At 38.7% G+C, this 20,721-nt stretch overlaps 1 protein-coding gene across 2 annotated transcripts in view; it reads right to left on the bottom strand.

Annotated features, from left to right (window-relative positions):
- Positions 1-20,721, bottom strand: part of sntg2 (syntrophin, gamma 2) — an 80,630-nt gene that overhangs the window by 44,278 nt on the left and 15,631 nt on the right. For both annotated transcript variants that reach the window (XM_035168488.2, XM_047341657.1), the window contains exons 2-8: positions 8,389-8,526; positions 8,215-8,271; positions 8,076-8,133; positions 5,402-5,445; positions 3,439-3,480; positions 2,312-2,399; positions 956-1,044 (exon numbers count right to left, since the gene is read on the bottom strand). In XM_035168488.2, coding sequence (XP_035024379.1) covers positions 956-1,044; positions 2,312-2,399; positions 3,439-3,480; positions 5,402-5,445; positions 8,076-8,133; positions 8,215-8,271; positions 8,389-8,526 — 516 coding nt within the window. The remainder of the gene's footprint in view (positions 1-955; positions 1,045-2,311; positions 2,400-3,438; positions 3,481-5,401; positions 5,446-8,075; positions 8,134-8,214; positions 8,272-8,388; positions 8,527-20,721) is intronic.

The following is a 20,721-nucleotide window of genomic DNA, read 5'->3' as shown; positions in this document are numbered from 1 at the left end:
TGGTGGTGGAGGGTTTATCCAAAAATTTAGATTTCAATATTTTGGCCCTAGTTGCTTGTTATTGTATTAATAAACTTATTTATACACAAAAAAGCCTAATTTGTTCCCCACTTAAAAGAAGAACATATGCACCCCAAGATATAATAACTCCTTCTGCAGGCAGTTTACATGACACAATGTCACAAAGACTGTAAATCTCAAATATTTCTTTTTATTTCACTTGTACTTTAGTATTTAGTACTCCATACTTCCATTCTTGATACATTTCAGAGAATTTTTTTGTATTTTCTACTACATTACATTTAATGAACAGCTTTAGATTTTAAACAATAGATAATATAACAAGCTGTTAAAACACCTAGTTAAAGAGAAAACTAGTAGTTTAGAAAATCGGTCGCTTCTAAAAGACAAGTTTAGTTATTTCAAACGCTTTGATGATCCAGTATCTCACCACGAATCAGAGAAACAAGCTCACAATATATCTAATGTCCCTGTATATAAAACTCTTTATAATGTATTTTACTGCAGCTCCACCTGCTGAATTCACAGCTGCTTCAGCATAAATGCTCTAATGATGTCATAGAGCTAAATAAAATGATATAATAATCTGTCAAGAGCCTTTTTCACACACGAGTGTCAGATAATATGCAAACAATTGGGTCCAGACTATGCCTGGAGTTTTTTTTTCACATTTAAACGCAGCAGGAGATTCTCTGCTCAGACATGTTCACAACAACAACAAAACACGCCATGCTGCTCACTCACTAAAGCCCAAGCCAGGCCACGCCCATGTTGTAACCATATACCAATGAACATCACTCCTGATTGTTTAAGCAGAGCTTAGCTTGCTGAAATTCAATATGGACGCCAGTTCCTTTTAAAAACTAAAAAACTCAAGGTACCAAACACAATGCAATCAACATCAAATATGAAACATCAAATCGGTCTTTCTTACTGTGTTGTTTCCGTTTCCATTTAAATGTAAACCGCTGTCAAAGAGGGGAGAAGATACTCTGCTGTGATCCGTGGACGGCCCAGGAGAACCTGAGAAAGAAAGGAGAATGATTCATGTTCTTAACAAAAAGCCTACGGAAGAATAACTGTTAAAATATTTAGTCCTGCTTCACATTGGATCTGTTATCCTATTCTTACAGAAACAAAGACAATAAGTCAATAACCTCAAACACCGTGGTTCAGCTGATAGTCTTCAGGGTTATTATTGACTGTATTCTGCTGCTCTGCCTTCAAGCCGAGCAGTGTTGATGTATGTGTGAATGGTGCGCAGCATCCAAAAGAGACAAATGTTCCTCTTTGATATGATACTGGCTTGGCGTCAAGGGGACCTGCTTTCTGATTCGGTCACACTCTGATAAGTGTGGCAAACTGCTCCTGGCCTCTCCTGCTCGTCATTTGTGCCATTGTACACAGTTTAAAAAATGTCTTAGAGTGAATACGACTTGAACCTTTTCTCCCTCAGTCAACGAAACATGATTCACCGGCCAAAAGACCCTACAAAGCAAAGCACGAGCACTGATGCTTTCCTTTTAACTTACCAACAAGATGTGAGGGCGAAATCTCTCTCAGCTCTCACTTTGAGGAGAATGTGTTTATCAACCCAAGCTAATGACTTGTTTTGTCCAAACAAGAGAACCCAAATCATTCAGTAACAAAATGTCCCCAGTTTCAACTAATAGCTACAAAAATGATTGACTGTATCACTATAAGACGGTATAATCACTACCCAAACAATGAAGTAATGTTTTTTTGTTGTGAAAATTTGTATTATGTAATTGAATAGCTACAAATTAAAAATTATGAACTGATGATTGCACACATGAAGCCTGAAAGTGTTTCAGCAAAAGAACTACGTATTCTTCCACTGCAGTAACACGTAAAGGGCGTCCTACTTACTTTAATACCATAAAATTGCCAAATTTTCCACGTATTTCAATTTTTTCTTTCCAACCTCTTCAATTTCTCACCTCCCTCCCCTGCATACAATAATTTCTCACCTTTTATCGGCTTCACGTGAAGAATTTCAGTCTCTGTTTGGATTTACTTTAAGCTGCTGAGCTAAGTACAGGAGCAGGAGGCTGCAGCTCGGACATTCCTGCTCATGTAAGGCTACTGAACATGTCAATTTATTACTTTGAAATAAACACTCATCTACTTAACATCTTAGGAGCATAACATTGAATCTCCTAGCAAAAGTTATTCATCAGGTATATTCTTAAAAAGACTTTATTGCTTTATTTATAAAAATGTAAATGTAAAAAAAAAAAACATGGCATCAAAACAACCAAACTCTTACCGAGAGGCAGCTTTAGAAATGATGGCATTTCTCGCAGATAGCGAACAGTGATGGTGACCTCATCTCCTGCAGTACGCAGGAGGTGAACCTGACAGCAGGAGAGAGACACTGTGAGTGATGCACTGAGATAAAATGTAATCTCATAAATGAAACAAGCCACACTGATGTCAAGCTGGTCGCCGCAACAAAATGTAACAGGAGATGAGTGAAGAATATATAATCTTGAGTTGAAGCCCGGCTGAAGGGGGCTTCACTTATATCATCGAAGTTGGAAGCTGAAGGCAGGCGTCACTCTCATGCAAGGGTGGCAGCAAAGTGACAAAACAACAAAGTAATTAAGCTCTGATTATCTGATGTCCGAGAGATGCAGAATCCTCAAGGATGTCACGTTAGTCTCAAAGAGGCGTTCAAGTACAGCTGGGTTTAAAGGAAGAAATATTAAATGTGTCTTCCAAGCATCCTTGAAGACAGAGAGAAAATAAAATGGGAAATTGAATGAAAAAACTTTCGGTCATTTCTACACTCCCTAATCACAGCACATCTGCACATGGTCTCCGACAATGTGTGTTAGCTGTTGTTACTTTAGCCTGAGCGTCTGTCAGAGCTGAGAGTGTGACAGCCTGCCATTAAAAGCTCTGGATTGTGTTCTGAAGAAAAACTGCCCATTATGTGTTTTGACACTCTGAAGGGGAATATAGTGAACAGCTGTTTGGGTCTGCACGAGGAGACAGAGATGACAGACATGGGAAGGGAGTGTGTGTGCATGTGTGTGTGTGTGTGTGTGGTGGGGCTACAGAAAACAAAAGGGAAACATTTCACATCGAGGAAGCTAAATTCGAGAAAAACTGAGCTGCAAAAAATAAGTCTGTGTCAAAAATTCAGCTGAACATGATCACTCTCGATTCTTGTGCAGCTTTTGATAGTGATCAACTCCTTTTCAATCTTTTCAATTTGTCACAGTGTAAAGCAAGAGAAAAACCGCCTCCTGCCAAGATGACAACTCATGTTGTTGAGGTGCACCTCAGAGTCGATAAATGCAGGGATTAGGTTTTGAACCAAGCTGAAGGATGGAGCAACAATATAGACAGATGGAGCAGGGTATTGCCTATTATTACAAATATACTCACAACTTCCTCATGGGTACAGTGTTCTACATTTATGCCATTGACCTAAAGAAACCAGAGAGAGAGGAAAAGCAGGTAAGTACTTTTGTAGTGGAGAAAGTGTGTAATTTTGCAGCTCTATTGCAAGAGTGGCCCTTCTGGGGTATGACCGGGAACCCCTGGTGCCCCTTATCAGAGTCAGAGGGTCATACATTGGCTTGATAGTATCATGGATGGATTGGGGTGACCCTTGTTAACCTTTATAAAAAGCCAATTAAACAACAACTAAAAGATACACATGACCTAAGCGAGATGCAAAACACCCAAAAGCAAAGCAAAAGCAGACACAAGGAAATGCAGCACTGCCATAAAGAGATGCAAAACAACAGCAGTCACAAAACGACCAAGAGATGCAAAAGGTTAGAAAAGAGGCCATGGCCACAAAGAGACACAACGGCAATACTAAATGTTTGCAAAACAGGTGCAAAACCATGAAGACACATTCAATGACCTCTAAGGCTTAGTTCAGACCTGGTATTGGAGAAGTGGTCAGCGTTAAGTAAACTTTAAAATGTGTCCTGAACAGGGAAGTGAAACCCGACTACTCCCTTGCCCGCTCTATATGCAAATTAATCTGTGGATAGCAAATTATGAGTTAACAGATGTGTCTGATGTCACTGTGTTTGTGTGTCGTCACAATCGAGCGAGCGAGAGAGCGGTAGAGAGAGAGAGAGAGAGAGAGAGAAAAGTATTATTCACTATGCGTTGATGATAGCGATGATATTGTGGCGGAGGCCACAAATGTATCAATGCATGGACACAGAGTACAGTGAATTCATTTTGAAACTGTAGCGGGTCAGAGGAAATCACCGCTGGGTAGGTGGTCCTTCATATGTGGCCCAGGACACATTTGCATTACCACAGCAAAAAGAATGTGGACACACCTCAGCCCTGTACTGAGCGCAGACCACTTGTGATTAGATCAGTCAGGACAGACGTTAATACCAGGTCTTGAACGGGGTATAACAGAAGAAAAAAAAACACAGAGATGCAAAAACAGCCACATGGAGATTCACGATGATCACGGAGTATGTGTATCTAGACTCTGAGTGTTTTACTCCTGTGCAGAAGCCGTTAAGGTCCTATTACATCTTTCCTGGGGCCCGTGTCTCATAATTCATCCTTATATTCCCTTTTAAAATATTTAAAGTTGTTTATTTGGCCTTCAATAAAATAAAGCTATTGTTCATGATTTTTTTTATGTTGTTATCACAGAGAACCAGGGCTTTGAGTTTGAGTCCAAAAATACTTCTTACTCAATTTACAACTTCAAAAGTTCAAAAGTTTATTCAAATGAATGTATGAGCCCTCCCCTGGATTTGCTGCCTGTCCTCCCTAACGTATGGAAATAGATGCAATATTCTGCAGCTTGACAATTCAAATAACATTTCAAATAAATATGAAATATGAAACAATGGTGAGCCAAATGTGAGAGCAAATGCAAATCATATCATAATGTAATTCATAAGAATTTCCAGTGTGAATCTTAATATTAATAATGCTTGGCAGTCCAATGAGTCTGCTTGATATTCTAGATAAACAGCAGAGCCAATAAACCTGCCAGGCGGACTCAAATTCAGTTTTTAAAAGATAAAATTAATACCTGGCAAATACTAGTAACATCAGTTTTTTTATGAATATAAAGAAAAAAAGCTTCTTATTTATTGGTGAGGCTTTTTTGACGAATGAGATGATTGTTTCATTTAATTAAAATCTTGTGTCACGATTCAGTATATATGAACACTTGTCATTGTGACATTTACAGATTTATTAGATTCAAATCATGCACATAAAATAATATATTAAAGGCAATTCATATCCTTCAATGAAATAAAACAGTGTCGAAATTAAAATGCAACAAGTCAACACTCTTGGCTGTGACCCAAATCAACCCTGCAGCAAATAAGTCATGAACTAATGTACCAACCTGCAACACAGCATCCCCGACGAATAGCTTCCCCGACTGATCGGCTGCAGGCGTCAATTGTCAAGTGTCAGAGGTTAATGAAAACATTAGAAAATAATTGCTCATTTCATACATGGTAATGTGGCGAGAATAGCAATCAGTGTCTCTGTCTGACTAATCGCAGTCAACATCCTGCAACTCAGAGAAAGAACACAGGAAAGCATGAAATTTGAAATTAATAAGGACATAAACTCGTTTGCGAGCAGCACGGGACGAGACAATGAAGCCTCTGTTGAGAAAAGATTTGGAAAAGTTCGGAGAAAACAGCTCCCAGCGTCAACTGGGATATGAGGACATTCAGAGGGATGTGGGCAAATTACAGGGGAAATGATTCACATGAGGCTTTGATAGTGAATCTCTGCAGGATACTGAGAGGTCATCACTTCTTACATTTAATTGCCAACTGTTTCGTCTACATGGCGTTTCTCTTTACATACGTAGTCCTTTGGAGGCTGACTCGCTGATCATGACCAACTGACTTAGTGGAAATACACAATACAGAACGAATAATAAATGTAAAAATAACACAACCTTATCTTCCTTTTCTTTGAAAGATGTCTCATTATGCAGTAGTTACCCAGATGAAAAGAGCATATTCATATTTTTTAACTACCAATAAGTGTACAAAAAGAGCCCAGGTGCAGTCAGGACATGTTCAGGTGAGCTTGGCATCAAGACTTTTGTTGTCTGTGTGGGGGACGTGACAATAAAATACAAATTAAATAAGACATTACATAACCTAGCATTTCCAAAGCCGACTAACATACAAAAGAGATCAAGGTCTGCATCTTTCAGAGGCTACACTTGAAGACCAATTGCGTCACAGCGGTACGACTAGACTGTCCCAACTCAAGGACTACTTCAAATGTGGCCAACAAATTTTCATTTCATTTCCTCCCTGAGGAACGAAGGCTCCAACGGGCGAATCTTTCCTGGCCCAAACTATCCTTTAATTAATAATACTTCCGTTTTTCAAAGAGGTAATGGCGCTAGCAAGCTACGTGATGGTTAACATGTTAAAAAAAACCAAGGGGCTAATTTCGCTAGGCCTTCGCAGTCTACGTGCCCACAGCTAATGTCTCTTGTTTGTATAACATATACATAAACAGTAATGTGTAAACTGTAATTCTGGAATGTAAAGTACGTACTGAATAGATTTCATAGCAATACTTCCATAAGACTTGTCGTCACAATGACGCTGACATGCTCACTAACTCTGTGGAAATTTTCATTATACAAAAACCTGAAGGTTGTAGGTGGAAGTGAACAAGCTGCCATTAATGCAGTGGCCTTGTAAAGCACTTGGAGTCTAGGAACTTTTTTCTTTTTTTCAAGCAAATTGCTTACATTACACTTACTGTTCTAGTTCCAGAAAAAGGGCCACTACATAGAGTGACCCGATGAGTTCTCAAGTAAGCTACATGCAATACGTTACTGTTGGCCTCCAAGACTCTTGCTAGCTGGGGACTCTTTTCTGGCTTAGTTAAGTAACCAATTACACTAATTACCATTCTTACACCAACATTCATGCATTGCTAAAACAATTGAATTTGACTGTATTAGGTTTCATGGTTTATTGTTACACTTTGGATGTGTTAGGGTAAGTGTGTGTGGGCACGAAGGTGCCCCCCCCCCCGTACCAGAGGGTTAATCTGCGGAGTTGAGGGCTGTTAGCTGATTGATCCTCTGGTACAGAAGGGAGACACACACGAGAGACACGGAGACGCACATTAAAGAAAGACACGGAGACACTGAGAGACACCAAGCTGAGCTGAGCTGCAAAGCTGAGACGCCAGCAGAAATTGCTGGCAAGTTTAGGTTGAATTTTGAATTAATGTTTGCTCTGTGTTATAAATAAAAGATGCTGGAAAGCAACCTGTTCGTCTCTGTCTGTGTGTGGGAGATCCCGGTGGCATCGTCAATAGCCACACTGTGTCATCCTGATTCTAGTCTTGCTGAGCGAGGCTAAACACATTCTGACTGCAGCCAAACACTGAACACACAGATATTACCTCAGCCATTTAGGTTAGGTTTTCACCCCTGTCTGTTTGTTCATTGGTTTCCATGTATTTTTTTTTTGTAAGCAAGATAACTTACAAAACTACTGGATGGATTACAATGAAACTTGGTGGAAGGATGATGTACGGGTCAGGGAAGAAATTTGAGTACAGCTCAAGTAATTTTTTTCACTTTCTTTAACATTGTAAGATAGGGAGTTTTTTACCATTGAATGCTGAGAGAATAATTCGAGAATCTTGATTTAAATAACGGACATGTTTTGGTGACGGATATTTATTAGTTTGTACAATTTATTGCAGATCCAAATAAAAGGTGGATCTTGTGAATGTAAAAGTGGTTTGGGCCTCAGTGCCACTCTATGATATACTGTTTATACTCTCACAAAGGTACGAGAGCCAAACACTCAGATACCTCTTCCTTTACAGCCAAAAACGAATTTATTTAAAAACATTTCTCTTTGATTGTGTCTTCAACTGATTCTAAAAAATTAATGATTAATGAAAATTAATGAATGAATGACAGTTCCAATGTGCTTAACACACTCAACACTGCATTGGAAACCTTTTCAAGTCCACATCACAGAAACACACATTATCACAGATAAACGCTTTCTTACCAACTTGATCTTTGAAAATCTTTGAAATGACCACGGGAACGTTGTGCTCTGCACCTCCCTGAAAAGCAGGAAGAGAAAGATGAGCGGGGGTCTCTTCGTTTCAACTTCAGCTTCTCCATAATCAAACGTATCTGCTTACTTTGATGCTTAAACCCAGACCGCCGGTCGCTTGTCTTCGCAGTACAACAGTTCTGTGCTTTAGAAAGTGGGAGTTTCTTATTGGCAAGAGGATATTGTGAACACTGAAAACAGTATTCTCTAGTTACACAGCATTAATTACAATGGAAAGTCTCGAGCCCTCGGGCGCACTTACGTTTAATTGGGATTCACTTCCACTTGTGCAAACCACATCCAGCTTCTGTATGGTTAATACCTCTTTGGTCAGTTTCAGGCAGACATCATAGGTATTGTTGGTCTCCTCATTGTACAGCAAAGCAATTCCAGATTTTGTCTGTTGGAATTGAGAAGAGCATTGACATTTTGCCAAGCAGAGCAATTATGTACACAATGAACATTTTAATCCTCTTTTCTCTCTGTGTCATTTGTGTATGACAGTCTGCTGGTCGACTTTGGGTTAATTGGTTTTGCTTGACATTGTTAAACTGTGTATCTTTGTGTGAGAGAGAAAAAAAGATTGCATGCTTTAAATTTCATATCGTAACCTTACAAAAAACAGGATCCACAAAATTTCCGGGATATTATATGGCAACTTAACTTTAAAGTACAAATATGGCAATGTCACACTTAAGGTTAAGACCATGTCTGTGTGGGTGACGATTCCACATATACCTGTAAACATAAACCTTTGCAGCACAATCCCACCCTCACATTTAATGCATTTTCTCTGATCTGGAAACACCAAATGAAAAGAGTCAAACCCTCGAGCTGCTGTAATGAAATACAAACAGCCTGAAGATTTTTTTGTCTAGAGATTAAGTGGCAGATTGATTAGGTGCTTTCAATGCCGAGAGCCACATTTCAGATAGTAAGGCTCAGTGGTTCCCAATCTTTTGTCTGAAATACCCCACACCCCTTTAAAATGAGCTCAAGAATCCCTTTATTCCAAACATATTCATTTGAAATGAATTTTAATTGGATTCAGAGTATTTATACTATTTGACATGGAGCAGCAGAAGCTAAAATGCTTAAACTGTTTGGCCGTTTCCCATAGAAATACATTTTTTACTACTTTTCATAGGAACAGTATGTGGTGTTGACTTGCTCAGGTTAGACTGAGGCCATCCTGAGCCGTCGGCCTAACATAGCTTGTACTTTATTTATTCATGACAATAAATACAATACAGATCTACAACCAGTGTGTGAACCTATGGTGTTTTTATTAAATCCCTAACACAACTGTATTTAGACCGGAATCAGAATCAGAATTTGTATATCCGGTCATGCTAGGAGTGTGGCAGCACCTGCCAAATATCAGCACGTCAGCATTGTCACAATGAGCATATTAGCATTTGACCATAACATTTAGCTGTTAGCGCTGTGAGTAGTTACAGTCTCACAGAGAGCGGCTACAGAGGAAGTTTCCTACTGGAACTTTCCTCAGGAACTAAGAACCTTTACAGGAATGGTTCCAAGACCACGGTCTAAATAAAGTTTCAGAAAAAAGTTTTTACCCTTAAGTCCCTACTCAGGGGCACTACCTCATGATACAGGAACAATTGGGGATGGGGCTTGCAGCACTGAAGATGCCTGATTGGTTGGCTACTCTCGGGTTTTATTTAGGACAATCTATTCAATAGTTCATAAAATCTGTTTCCTGGGCTGTTTTTATTGCGCTTTGTTGCTTATGTTTGTCTCTATTTCAATCCACAATGGCACAAGTTGTAGAGTTGCTTAATTTGTCACCATCATTTGTGAATAGTCTTCTTCATTACCAACATTGGTAGCTGGTAGCTTATCGATTATTCATACATCAGGCTAATTTGCCTAATATGCGCTGGTCTTTAGACAATTGTGGAAATGCATGCAAACAATGGTGTGCAGGAACCATTTAATTGCTTGTAAAAGGTTCCTGAGACTAACGCCTGGGTGCGATGGCTGCATCTCTGCTCTGCCATGTCTCACAGGCATGTATTGTTCACATTAGTGTTGGGGTGATGGACGATTCTATCACGATGTTGAGCCCCCCCTCACGGATATCGTGATCACAGATGAAGTGATCAACCGTTTATATGGATCAAAACGCTTGGGACAGATTCTATAGATTCTATTCAAATGCTGTTTAAATAATTTGGTTATAGTAATAAGGTAATCCACATACAGTGTTAATTTGGGTCTTTTCATATGTTTGGACAGCAATTTGTTTACAGTTTTTACAAACTCTGTCACACCATCTCCATCCTGCTCTCCATAAATTGCCTAAGTTTACAAATTCTTTAGGTTTTACCCAGTTTGAGTTTACAGATGTCCGATGACACTGTGTGTGAGTGTGTGTGTCGGTGTGTGCCTGCACGTCAGCATGACAGACTGAGGAAGAAAGTGAGCGGAGTCAGGGCGAGCTGAATCTATTGAATTCAATTATGAAAAGTATCGATCATTATGTGGTGATCAGTGTTGATATTGACATTTAAACTGTATCGGGTCAGAGACATCAGCTGAGTCGGTGTCTGTGTGTCACTGTGTAAGTGTGTGGGTCTCTGCGTGTGTGTCTGTGAGTAAAGTCCATCGAGATGTTTCACTGCATACGTCGTCCAACCCTAGTTCACATCTGCTACTGAGCTGCTATGTGAGGTTTCTGGTATGACTACAGTATTTCCTTAGATAAAAGTAGGCCTATGTACTCTACTAAATGCCAGGACTGTATGAAATCATGCATCTTCCAGTCTTACTATAACAATAAAAACCTTGTTAAAACACACGGATGGATTAAATCAACTGAAACGCAAGAATGCTTTTACTTTAAAATGGGTACAAGAAGTGTTGCAAATATTTGTGACATATTAGACAGACATTGAAACTGTGGGGATAGATTTTTACTCCCTATGAGCCGTGCAGCACAGAGAAAACAGGTGAGACTCGGACAATCTGGAAGAGCAGCGAGGCTCACTCAGGCAGTGTGTCCATTCTAACCTGATAACATGGACACAAAAATGTTTCCACGACACACTGGTGGCCCGGGCATAAGAGTTCCAGAACAGAGTACTCCCTAAGACCCTAGTTGGATATATGTTACTACTACTTGGCAAAATGACCATTGCTTATTAAATCTAATGGATGTGCATGTAAAATAAGGTGAACAGTAAACATATTAACTTCCACACTCAATGCAGCCTGATGTGCCATTTTATTCTAATCTTTAAGAATAACTGCTTCAGTCTATATATGTGTGAAAACAAGAAAAAACACAGCAGTAAGATAAATAATACCCTTTCAGTCACAATCCTATCTGTAATGTCTAATATATTATATAGACAAACAATTACGGCCCCCACCCAATTCCGTTGATGATGCTATACTGAAGGGGTGAGTTACATTATTTTCCCGGGATTCATCAAACCCCAGCCACAAGAGTCAATAAGATTGATGGATGATGTGACATAAACAAATGAAAGGACAACAGTTCATATTTGATGGGAAAGCAATTACCATTTCAACCAAAGATACTTGACTGAGAAAACAGCTTCATATGAAAAGAGTGGACACAATAACTGGAACCCTGCTGAATGTAACACTACAAGCAATGGCCTCTAAAGGTTATCCGCATGTTTCAACACGGTCTCACCTGGCAATTGTAACCCTTTTACTCATCCATGGCTTGGCTATTACTACTGCACTATTATTGTGCCAAGGACAAATACGTCACCCTCATTTCTCAAAGAGGAATTACTTTTCATACATACAAATGCACAATGAAGATTATTCTAATATAATTACATTTTAATTTAAGGGTAAGAAACACATTTCATTACAAGAAAAAAGTATCTTTTCCCCACAGGCCATCACTCTGATGAACAACCAGTCTACAGCGTCAGGATATCTGTACATTAGTCATCCACCAAAAACCCCAATGTATTTATTATTTATTATACTGTTCCTCAATTCAGGTTTACACGTACACATTTCCAACAATATAAATCTAAGCGGAATGTATATACTGTACATTATTCAAATGCACTACCGTGATAGGATTCATGTACCTTGTGTATTTATATGCATCCTGCTTATAATGATCCTTTGCACTCTGCACCACATGATTCACCAAATACATACAAGTAACTTGTATGTTATCGATCCATTTTTGTTTGAGCGTCTTTGCACCACTGCACTATTGTCCTCTGCTCACAATTCGTAGTTACCGTTTTCTTGTCCCTACTTGCACATTATGTTTCCTGTAGTAGTCTGTTGTGAGTTGTCTGTCTATTTTTGTAAGTACACTGAGTGCAGCTACACTGGAGTCAAATTCCTAGTATGGGGACTCATACATGGCAATAAAGCTGATTCTGTTTCTAAAAAGGGGAATACTTGCAATTGAAATCATTAAAGTACAGTTGTGTTAAATACTTTTCAGGTAAGCTATTTAAGAGAGGGATCCTTAGAGGGACAAAAATACAAATGTTACTGGTTTGCTGTTCTGCTGTTGTTTTGCAGACAATATCTTGGTTTGAGTAGAATCGCAGAAGACTGACCCTTTCAGAGACAACGTAGTCTTGAGTGGTCAGATGGGTGAAAAGGTGACAATCAGTGTGTGAGTGAGTAAGGTCAACCAATTCTCTCTTATGAGACTATGGAGGCTCCGTTCCTGCAAAGAAGACAAGGTATACATTAAAGCTTCATCTCACAGCTTTGTGGAAATATATGGTGGATACGATCAAGAGAAACAAAACAAGGGGAAACATTTAATGGTAACACAAATCAGTCTCCACAACTGGCTGGGATCACAGGGGGAAACTGTTTCACCTGCCATTACACCCAACACCTGAGGCACGAAGTACCAGGTGTCGATACTTTTATTTTTGATTCTATAGTCACACAGATGTTTATGGGCTTATTGAATGAATGAATTATCTTTACTTACTTAGCTGTTTACAGCAGATCCATCTCAACAACACAGCGCAAACACACACTAAAACAGACAATGTTGTCAAACTAACAGGACTCTGTCATATGCTATTAATAATTTCAGTTAAAAATGTTTTAGAATGGTGCTACATGTTCATGTTTTCAAAATAAAATATGAAGTACTGAATCTTAAAATTTAACAAATTAAGCAATGTAACTTTGAAAGTTAAAAAGCATGCGCCAGTTATTCCTGATTAGCAAAGTCAATGCCCCGCCAATGCCCATAAAAGGGCACAAGACTGCAGAGCTGTGTGCACACAAAGACAACACAAATACTAAAAAGAAAAGAAGTCAAGAATTTCTAAAAGAACAATCAAAGACGTTGGTACATTGGACTCAACTTTTAAAAATAAGGTGAAATATTTAGCAGTGTCAGCAGTCGATATAAATTAACAACTGAAAGCAACCCAAGTTTTCTCTCATGTTTGGAAGAGAAGGGTGAGTTGAGGGTATTCAGCTGCAACATGCAACTTTACCACTAGATGTCACTAAATTCTACACACCAAACCTTTAAAACTATGGAACATATGACACATTTAATATGTATACTCCAGTGAGTAAATACCTAAATATGAGTGAGTATGTTAATGAATGAGTGTTCTCCTCTTCAACATGTCTGTGTGAAATCTGTGACACACTAAAATACAAATTTTCTAAAACAAATATATGCACTAAAACCTGTCTGTCTTTTTTAAGAATACCAATAACAATGACTGATTATTTTACATAAGCATATCAGTAGTCAAGTGCTCTTGAGTGCGCATTGATTCTCTTATTACATAAGAGCAAATCTCTGATAAAAAAAACATTGGTGAATGTCAGCATCTTCTTAGAAACTGCAAATGTAGGTAGAAAGAATAAATTTCTTCCAAAGACAGGCTGGTGAATGAGGCCCAATTTTCTTAAATCAAATGTGCTTACTGCAGTTATTTTTTATGACATAGGCTAATTTAATAAATAGTTAAATGCAAACCCAAGGACTGCACCATGGACAGATTTTATTTGGGTACTAACACTTCGAAGCGATGGTTACAAAGAGAATGAGAAACTACATAGTTTATTTGTCCACTACATATCTAAAAAAAGAACTCTTTCCGACAAACTCTTAAAATCAAACTTGAATTAATTCTTTGGGCCCTTAACAACACACATGCCAAATGGGGAGCCATTAAGATTAACGGTTGTCAAGATATGCGAGCCCACGTACAGACAGATTAGGTAATAGTAGATAGATTAACAGTGAGAGTCAATGCTGACTAGCTTCTCATTACCAAGAGAAACACAATGGGTCATCAAAGATTTTAAAAGGGACAAATGTTTTACATTTCGTAGTGTAACAGCCAGATGAGGGAGAAAGCCTTTTATGAACATTTAAAGGCTAATAAGGCACATGTTCCAGTCCAGTAAAGATGCTAGAACATCTCAGATGTTAGAACATCTTCAGATGTCAGTCACCACTGCAATGGAAAACCCAGCCAACAGGTATAAAACCTCCACATGTATTTTCAATGTACAATAGCATTTGTATAATTCCAAAGATCTGTGGCTATCTCGATAACAGTTCAGCCTATTGGCTTCACACTTGGCATGTGTTGAACTTGCTGTGATTTAGATCTGTTCATTATTAATAAACTGACCAGTGCTCAGTAGCAGCTTGGGTCATCAACGCAAGTGATCTTGTTAATCATGAAAACAGCACGTTCATGACAACGGCAATGACAGCTGAGTCTCCAGTTTGGGGTTCTGCGTACTGAGTTGAGCTTCACTGAAGCCTAAATAAACAGGTGAACAGCTTTTTGTGCAGCAGTGGTGGTGTAGCCTCAGAGCTCTGTGGACTGAGTCCCACAGCAGGTCTTTCCTTGGGGCAGCTCATTTACTACTGTCACTTTTACGGTTTCAGAAAGAAAACTGCAACCAGCATCACCACAGGCAAAGTAAACAGCCCATTCCAAACAGGCAGGTTTAGAACTGGTACAGCACTAGTTATTTATATTTCATCAACTAGTTTGAAGAATTCAATTTTCAGCTGGGCTGGGCAATTATTCAGACAACAGCTCTACTGATGCTGGTTCTTTTGTAATGCTGTGAACCACTTGGCTCGATGTATAGCCTACTATACTGGACTAACCTTATGGGTACATCCCTATTTAAATACCTACAACAATTCATTACCCATGGGTTGATTATAAAGTTGATTTGAATGCAGTAGTGGGTGTTTTGGATTCCTCTGGTGAAGGTGGATTAGTTTCATATTTTCAATTAGCGATAGGGCCCTCAAGAAAGAAATCCTTCATGTGAGAAAATGTGTGGGAAGTGGGAACTGATGTCCCCAAATAAAGTAGCAGCTCTCAGGCTTATCATTTATCGGCCTTGTGCCTCTGCCAACTCGTTCATGTGTGACTGTGCAACTACGGTGTCATCCTGCAACCTCATCTCATTTGTATAGACAGAAAACAATAGAGGGGATAAAAGCAGCCTGGTGGGACACCTGTACACAAAACAATCTCGTTAGACACCACACGCTGGTTGCATATTCTCTTTAGGCAGTCTGTCATAAAGTCTTTCATCCAGAGGAAAAAACAACACCTTCAACATTCACATCACACAGCCCCTACAGACGCACATGTATTTGTAATATATTCAAAACTGAATTGAGTTAAAATCTCGTGACAGCATATCGCATTCATTGTGCTGACTGTGGACAAATTGTGTCCTCTTCTCCCTTGAAACCCTTACAGCCACACTGTGGGAGGTGAGGCAATAAAACCTAATGCAATTCAGCACAATGGCACAGCAATATATCCTGTCTTTGTGAGGATTCAATTGTCCTTTTTTGTGGTTTTGTATGTTGTCCCCTTAAGACTTTATATTATGCTTTGAAGCTGTATTTGTTTTTAATGTGTGGATCAATCATATTTTCTAAAAGATGATAAGCTTTTGAAAAGAAAGATGAAATGTTTTTCGAGACCATGAAAACATCAGGCGCATGTTTCAACTGGCTTGTCTGTTAATTAATCATGGGTGTGATTTGGGTCCAACTATTGATGGACGGCATGACTGCTCCCCAAAAGTGGAGCCAAAGTAGCTTGATTGCCCCCCTAGTGGGTGGCTGCAGTATATGTCATAAATCCGCCTCTTTCATGTTAGTGGATGGGATATGGACATACACATCAAATAATTTCTTTTCAAAGATGGTTTCTGTCATTTTAGGTAGCATTTATCACACAGCCATAAGAACGAGAGCTCATTCTTCCAGTAAGTTTGGTCGGGGCTTAAACGTCATGACTGACAGATGAGACTGACTAATGATTGGTCAGAAGCGTGTAGCTCTGGCTCTGACTCCAAATGCGCAAGACTGCAGCATACATGTCTAGGTGTTTGGCTTAGTTTTTGGATGCTGGGATGAAGTGGCGATGCGTCATCCATCTCTATATGCAGTCTATGGGCATAACATGAGCCAATGACAGTCCCATCTTCCACCCACATTATTAGACAGATGCAGTTGCACCTTGGCTGGCTGCTATTATAATGGTGGATTTTCCCAGTAATAAGAGAGAACACTTCTCTGCAGATGCTTTCACAGATGCATTCACCCAGTTATGCTCTTTTTCTATCACACATCATTTAAACACTGTCGACTCAGCCATCAGGGACAATTTTAGGACATTTCTCAATGCAAACTGGAGGAGCCAGGAATTGAGTCCACTGACCTTGTTGATGGTCGACCCTTTCTACCTACTGAGCCACAGCTGCCACCTGTGTGTGTTACAGGCTGAATGTAAGTGTGTTGTACATCTTCCTACACATATACCGTAATTATAAGTGTCCTTAAAATAAAAGCAAAATAAAAAAAAATCAAGCCATTGATCTCAGACCAGGTTTTTGTTGGTCTATCTGTTGGTCAATGCACCAACAATGTGCCTCACCACACCTCGGGCACTTCATATGGGTACATTGGATAAGAAAATGAAAACTGCATCAGTCTTGCCCCCACTTTGCGCTGTGTGTAAGCTTTGAAAAGTATTTACATATGAAACACTGATAAACCGACCTCTGACTGTTAAATATACTCACTGGCAGTCTTGCTTTAAAAACCAGAATAGGACTTCAGAAAACAGCTGTTTTATTTCATCAGTTGAATCTCTCAGAGAGAGTCACCTTCAAACATTCACCTTGACCAATCCAATACAGGAACCCATTCAGGCCAGATCCAAATTATATACTTGAGTCTACACTAGACGTGGATAAATGGAAAACTCACTTTTACATCAGTTGATTAAATGAGAATCCCTTTCAATCTTTTTAGGTTGTATGTTTGGTGGAGAATACTACTTAAGGGTTTCACAACACACTTTGTGTTGTCACTGCTTGTGATATTAATTTACCCTGTCATGACTCTTTTTTTTGGTTTTGCGGTGGGTAAAACAATTTCTTCCCAACTGGGTGGGGGGTTAAAACTGAGATAAATCTGCAATTGCATATAAATTGCATAAGGTCTTGAAATCTGCGATTCACTCCAAGAGAGCAACATAAATTATGAAAGACTGCAAGTACAAAATATTTTCAAAGAGCATCTCAGCCTTATTAAATCAAAAAACACGTGAAACAATTCCGATGTTCACAACATCAAATTAGAGGCATTTACCTAATTTAAGACCATTTAAAGGTTTTGTTTGTAATTCCATCTCTCTTAAGTATAATGCGTTTAAATCTCAGCACGGGTTTGTGAATGAGCTAAAGAACAGACAGAACTTCAACCCTGGAGATTTCTGAACTCAGGAGTAAGTAGAGGCTGACTTATATTTGATGTATGAAGCTTCTCCTTGTGTACACGGTGCACACACTCAGTCCACCATGAATTGCATTGCAATTTGACATGACAGTTGGTGATTAGACAGATCGGTCACACTAGCTCGGGGAGTGCTTATGAACAAGTCACCAGTGGAGGTCACATTGGTTGTGTGCCTGAGGAGAAGTATGTGTGTCTTTTTGTTGATGCGTCGAATGTGTTTCCATTACCCAGAGAGCAGGCGCAGATAAATTAAATATGATATGAAGGACATCTTAAGTTTGTCCTCTTTATTATACCCTAAAAGTTTTCCATCCATCATTCAGCACAGCAGTTGGCTTCACCGACAAAGGTCAACACAAAGCTTGGGTCAAAGTGTAGCAAATTTGAGCTTTCGACACACACCCCCAGAAACCATGTAGTCATTGACTGCACCACACAGACATCGGAGCCTCAAATGACAAGCACTTACTGCAGGTTCACCTGGCAACTAACACTGCAGGGCAGCATCATGTCCTCATCATGGGCTCTGACCACAGCTGCTTGGGGTCAGTGAAGGCTCAACTATCCTAGAAAAGATTGGTTATAAAGAGAAAGAGAAAACTATTCTGCTGCCAATGCATTCTGGATTCTTACTCAGTTTCAATCTCGTACCCTTAAGTGAAAAACAACAGCGTTCTTTAGTATACCAATGAAGAATTTGAGAATGGGACAATAGTTGATAACGACTCTGGAATAATTATTAACACAGTCTGCTGGTCTACACACATTTAAACACATTTACATGGACATCAATATTCCAATATTAACCTGATTAACTATAGTATAGTCTGAATAAGACTATGCCATATTAAACAGCATTTTCTAATTACTTTAACCCAAATAAGGTCATATTTAGAATTAGCAATAATCCAATTAATGAATTATGTGGAGTATTCCTAGATTACACTTATTATGTAGGCAAATATTAATATAAATATATTATTATAATATAATATATATTATTAATATACAAACATATAATACAGATATAATAAAATAATAATATTATTATACTGTTATCTAATAATATACTCTATATCTATCTATATAGCACTTTTCTTAACAATTTAACAAAGTGCTTGACAAGAAGTGAAGCAGAAAAAAAATCAAAAAACAAAGTTGACGAAAAGGACATTGGCCATATAAGAGATAAAGCACTAAAAATCACTAAAACAAAAGCCGTTACCAGCTGCTTGATGGTGCATGCCCAAAGTTTTAAGTGTAAACAGGTTTGAAAAATAATGAGGAGTTAAAACGTTTGCAAAATTGGAAAGAAAACACTCAAAATGGTAAATGGAGCATTGTGCATTTAACTGTTTTAATTGGGGTTTTAAAACTCTGGTGGATATGTCGTACGGCGTAATGGACGTAATGTTGATGTGAGGCATAATCTGACTGCTCTTAAATGGGAATATTAATGGGACATTCTATAAGCAACTCGTGTAAACATCATAGGCGCTGTAATGTCTTAGTCAGAATAAGGTCAATAGTCAGATTATTGGTGTCCATGTAAACATGGTTACTGTGTGCAGCTGACCACATTACATGGGAGTTCTGTTCTGCCAGAGCAAACATCCCAAGCACCAACAGTCCTTTTTTACAACAGGAAGCAACAAGGAAACAAGATTTGAGAGAAGCATCACGATGTTTGAAATAGTAGCACCTCTAAATTGTGTGAGAGCAGCTGCAAACTGTCTCCACCACCATCGGAGCTGTTTGTAGTGTTTGTACCGAGGGATCACAGTAGTGGCACCACTGGGAGGGCTGAAGCACACTTTTCAGTGTTGAAAATAGTGAATCAGAGAGAGCTTACTTGGTTTAGCACAACTGAATCAGAAAAACATGAGGAACCAGAGCACCAGGATGCATCTTCTCCAGCTGTTATGAGTCATTCTAATTGAATATTTCAGAAAGGGCCAAATCCCAAGTATGGTCAACAGTATATGAAACACGCAGCTCAAAACATACAGACTGGTTTTACCTATTTTTTCTGCACAATTACCTCATCTTGAAGCCTGCCTTAAAGAAGCAGGACTGGGCTTCACAGCATTTTGTCAAATCCAAATACCTTTGAATGCCTTATCAAATCTAATTAGGATTTTTCCACTTTCATGGAAGATAAAGTTTTAAATAATTAAAACTCAAAGATTCAATTTAGATCCGGTTACGTAAAGTTGCACTGTTTAGAAAAACATTCAGAATGAATGCACAAAACACTAATGGCTGAGAAAAATACCAAAATTACAAAATATTGCATAGTCTACAATACCCATACCTTACAGGCTTGAACAAAGGATAAGGGGTTATTTATAGTTTACTTTAAAATGGAAGAAAACATCCTTAATGGCTCCAAAACAACCTATTGTTAACCACTGGATAAAAAACACGAGTCATGCATGCACTGTGCACACACTGATATGTCACATACAGAAGATCTTAATCAATCCTACAAAAAGAGCTTAATGTCAGAACATCTTTCATCATCTGTCATTTACCGTTGTTGTTCCTTTCCTCACTTAGCCACATTGTAACACACGGGTCAAGTTTGTTTTCAACTGTAAAATCACATCAAAGTAAATAAATGATAAAGAAATAATTCTACTTCCAGGATCTGTAATTTGGCTTTTGTTATTGGGGGAGGAAGAAACAGCTTTGTTGTTTATTCTGTGAATATAATCATTAATTTACAGCATAAATGTGAAAAGATGATTTAATGTGTCTGACAAGCTGTAAGGAAAA

Source organism: Hippoglossus stenolepis, chromosome 10, assembly GCF_022539355.2.
Source record: "Hippoglossus stenolepis isolate QCI-W04-F060 chromosome 10, HSTE1.2, whole genome shotgun sequence".
Lineage (NCBI taxonomy): Eukaryota > Metazoa > Chordata > Actinopteri > Pleuronectiformes > Pleuronectidae > Hippoglossus > Hippoglossus stenolepis.
This window is presented reverse-complemented; position numbering and strand designations above follow the sequence as displayed.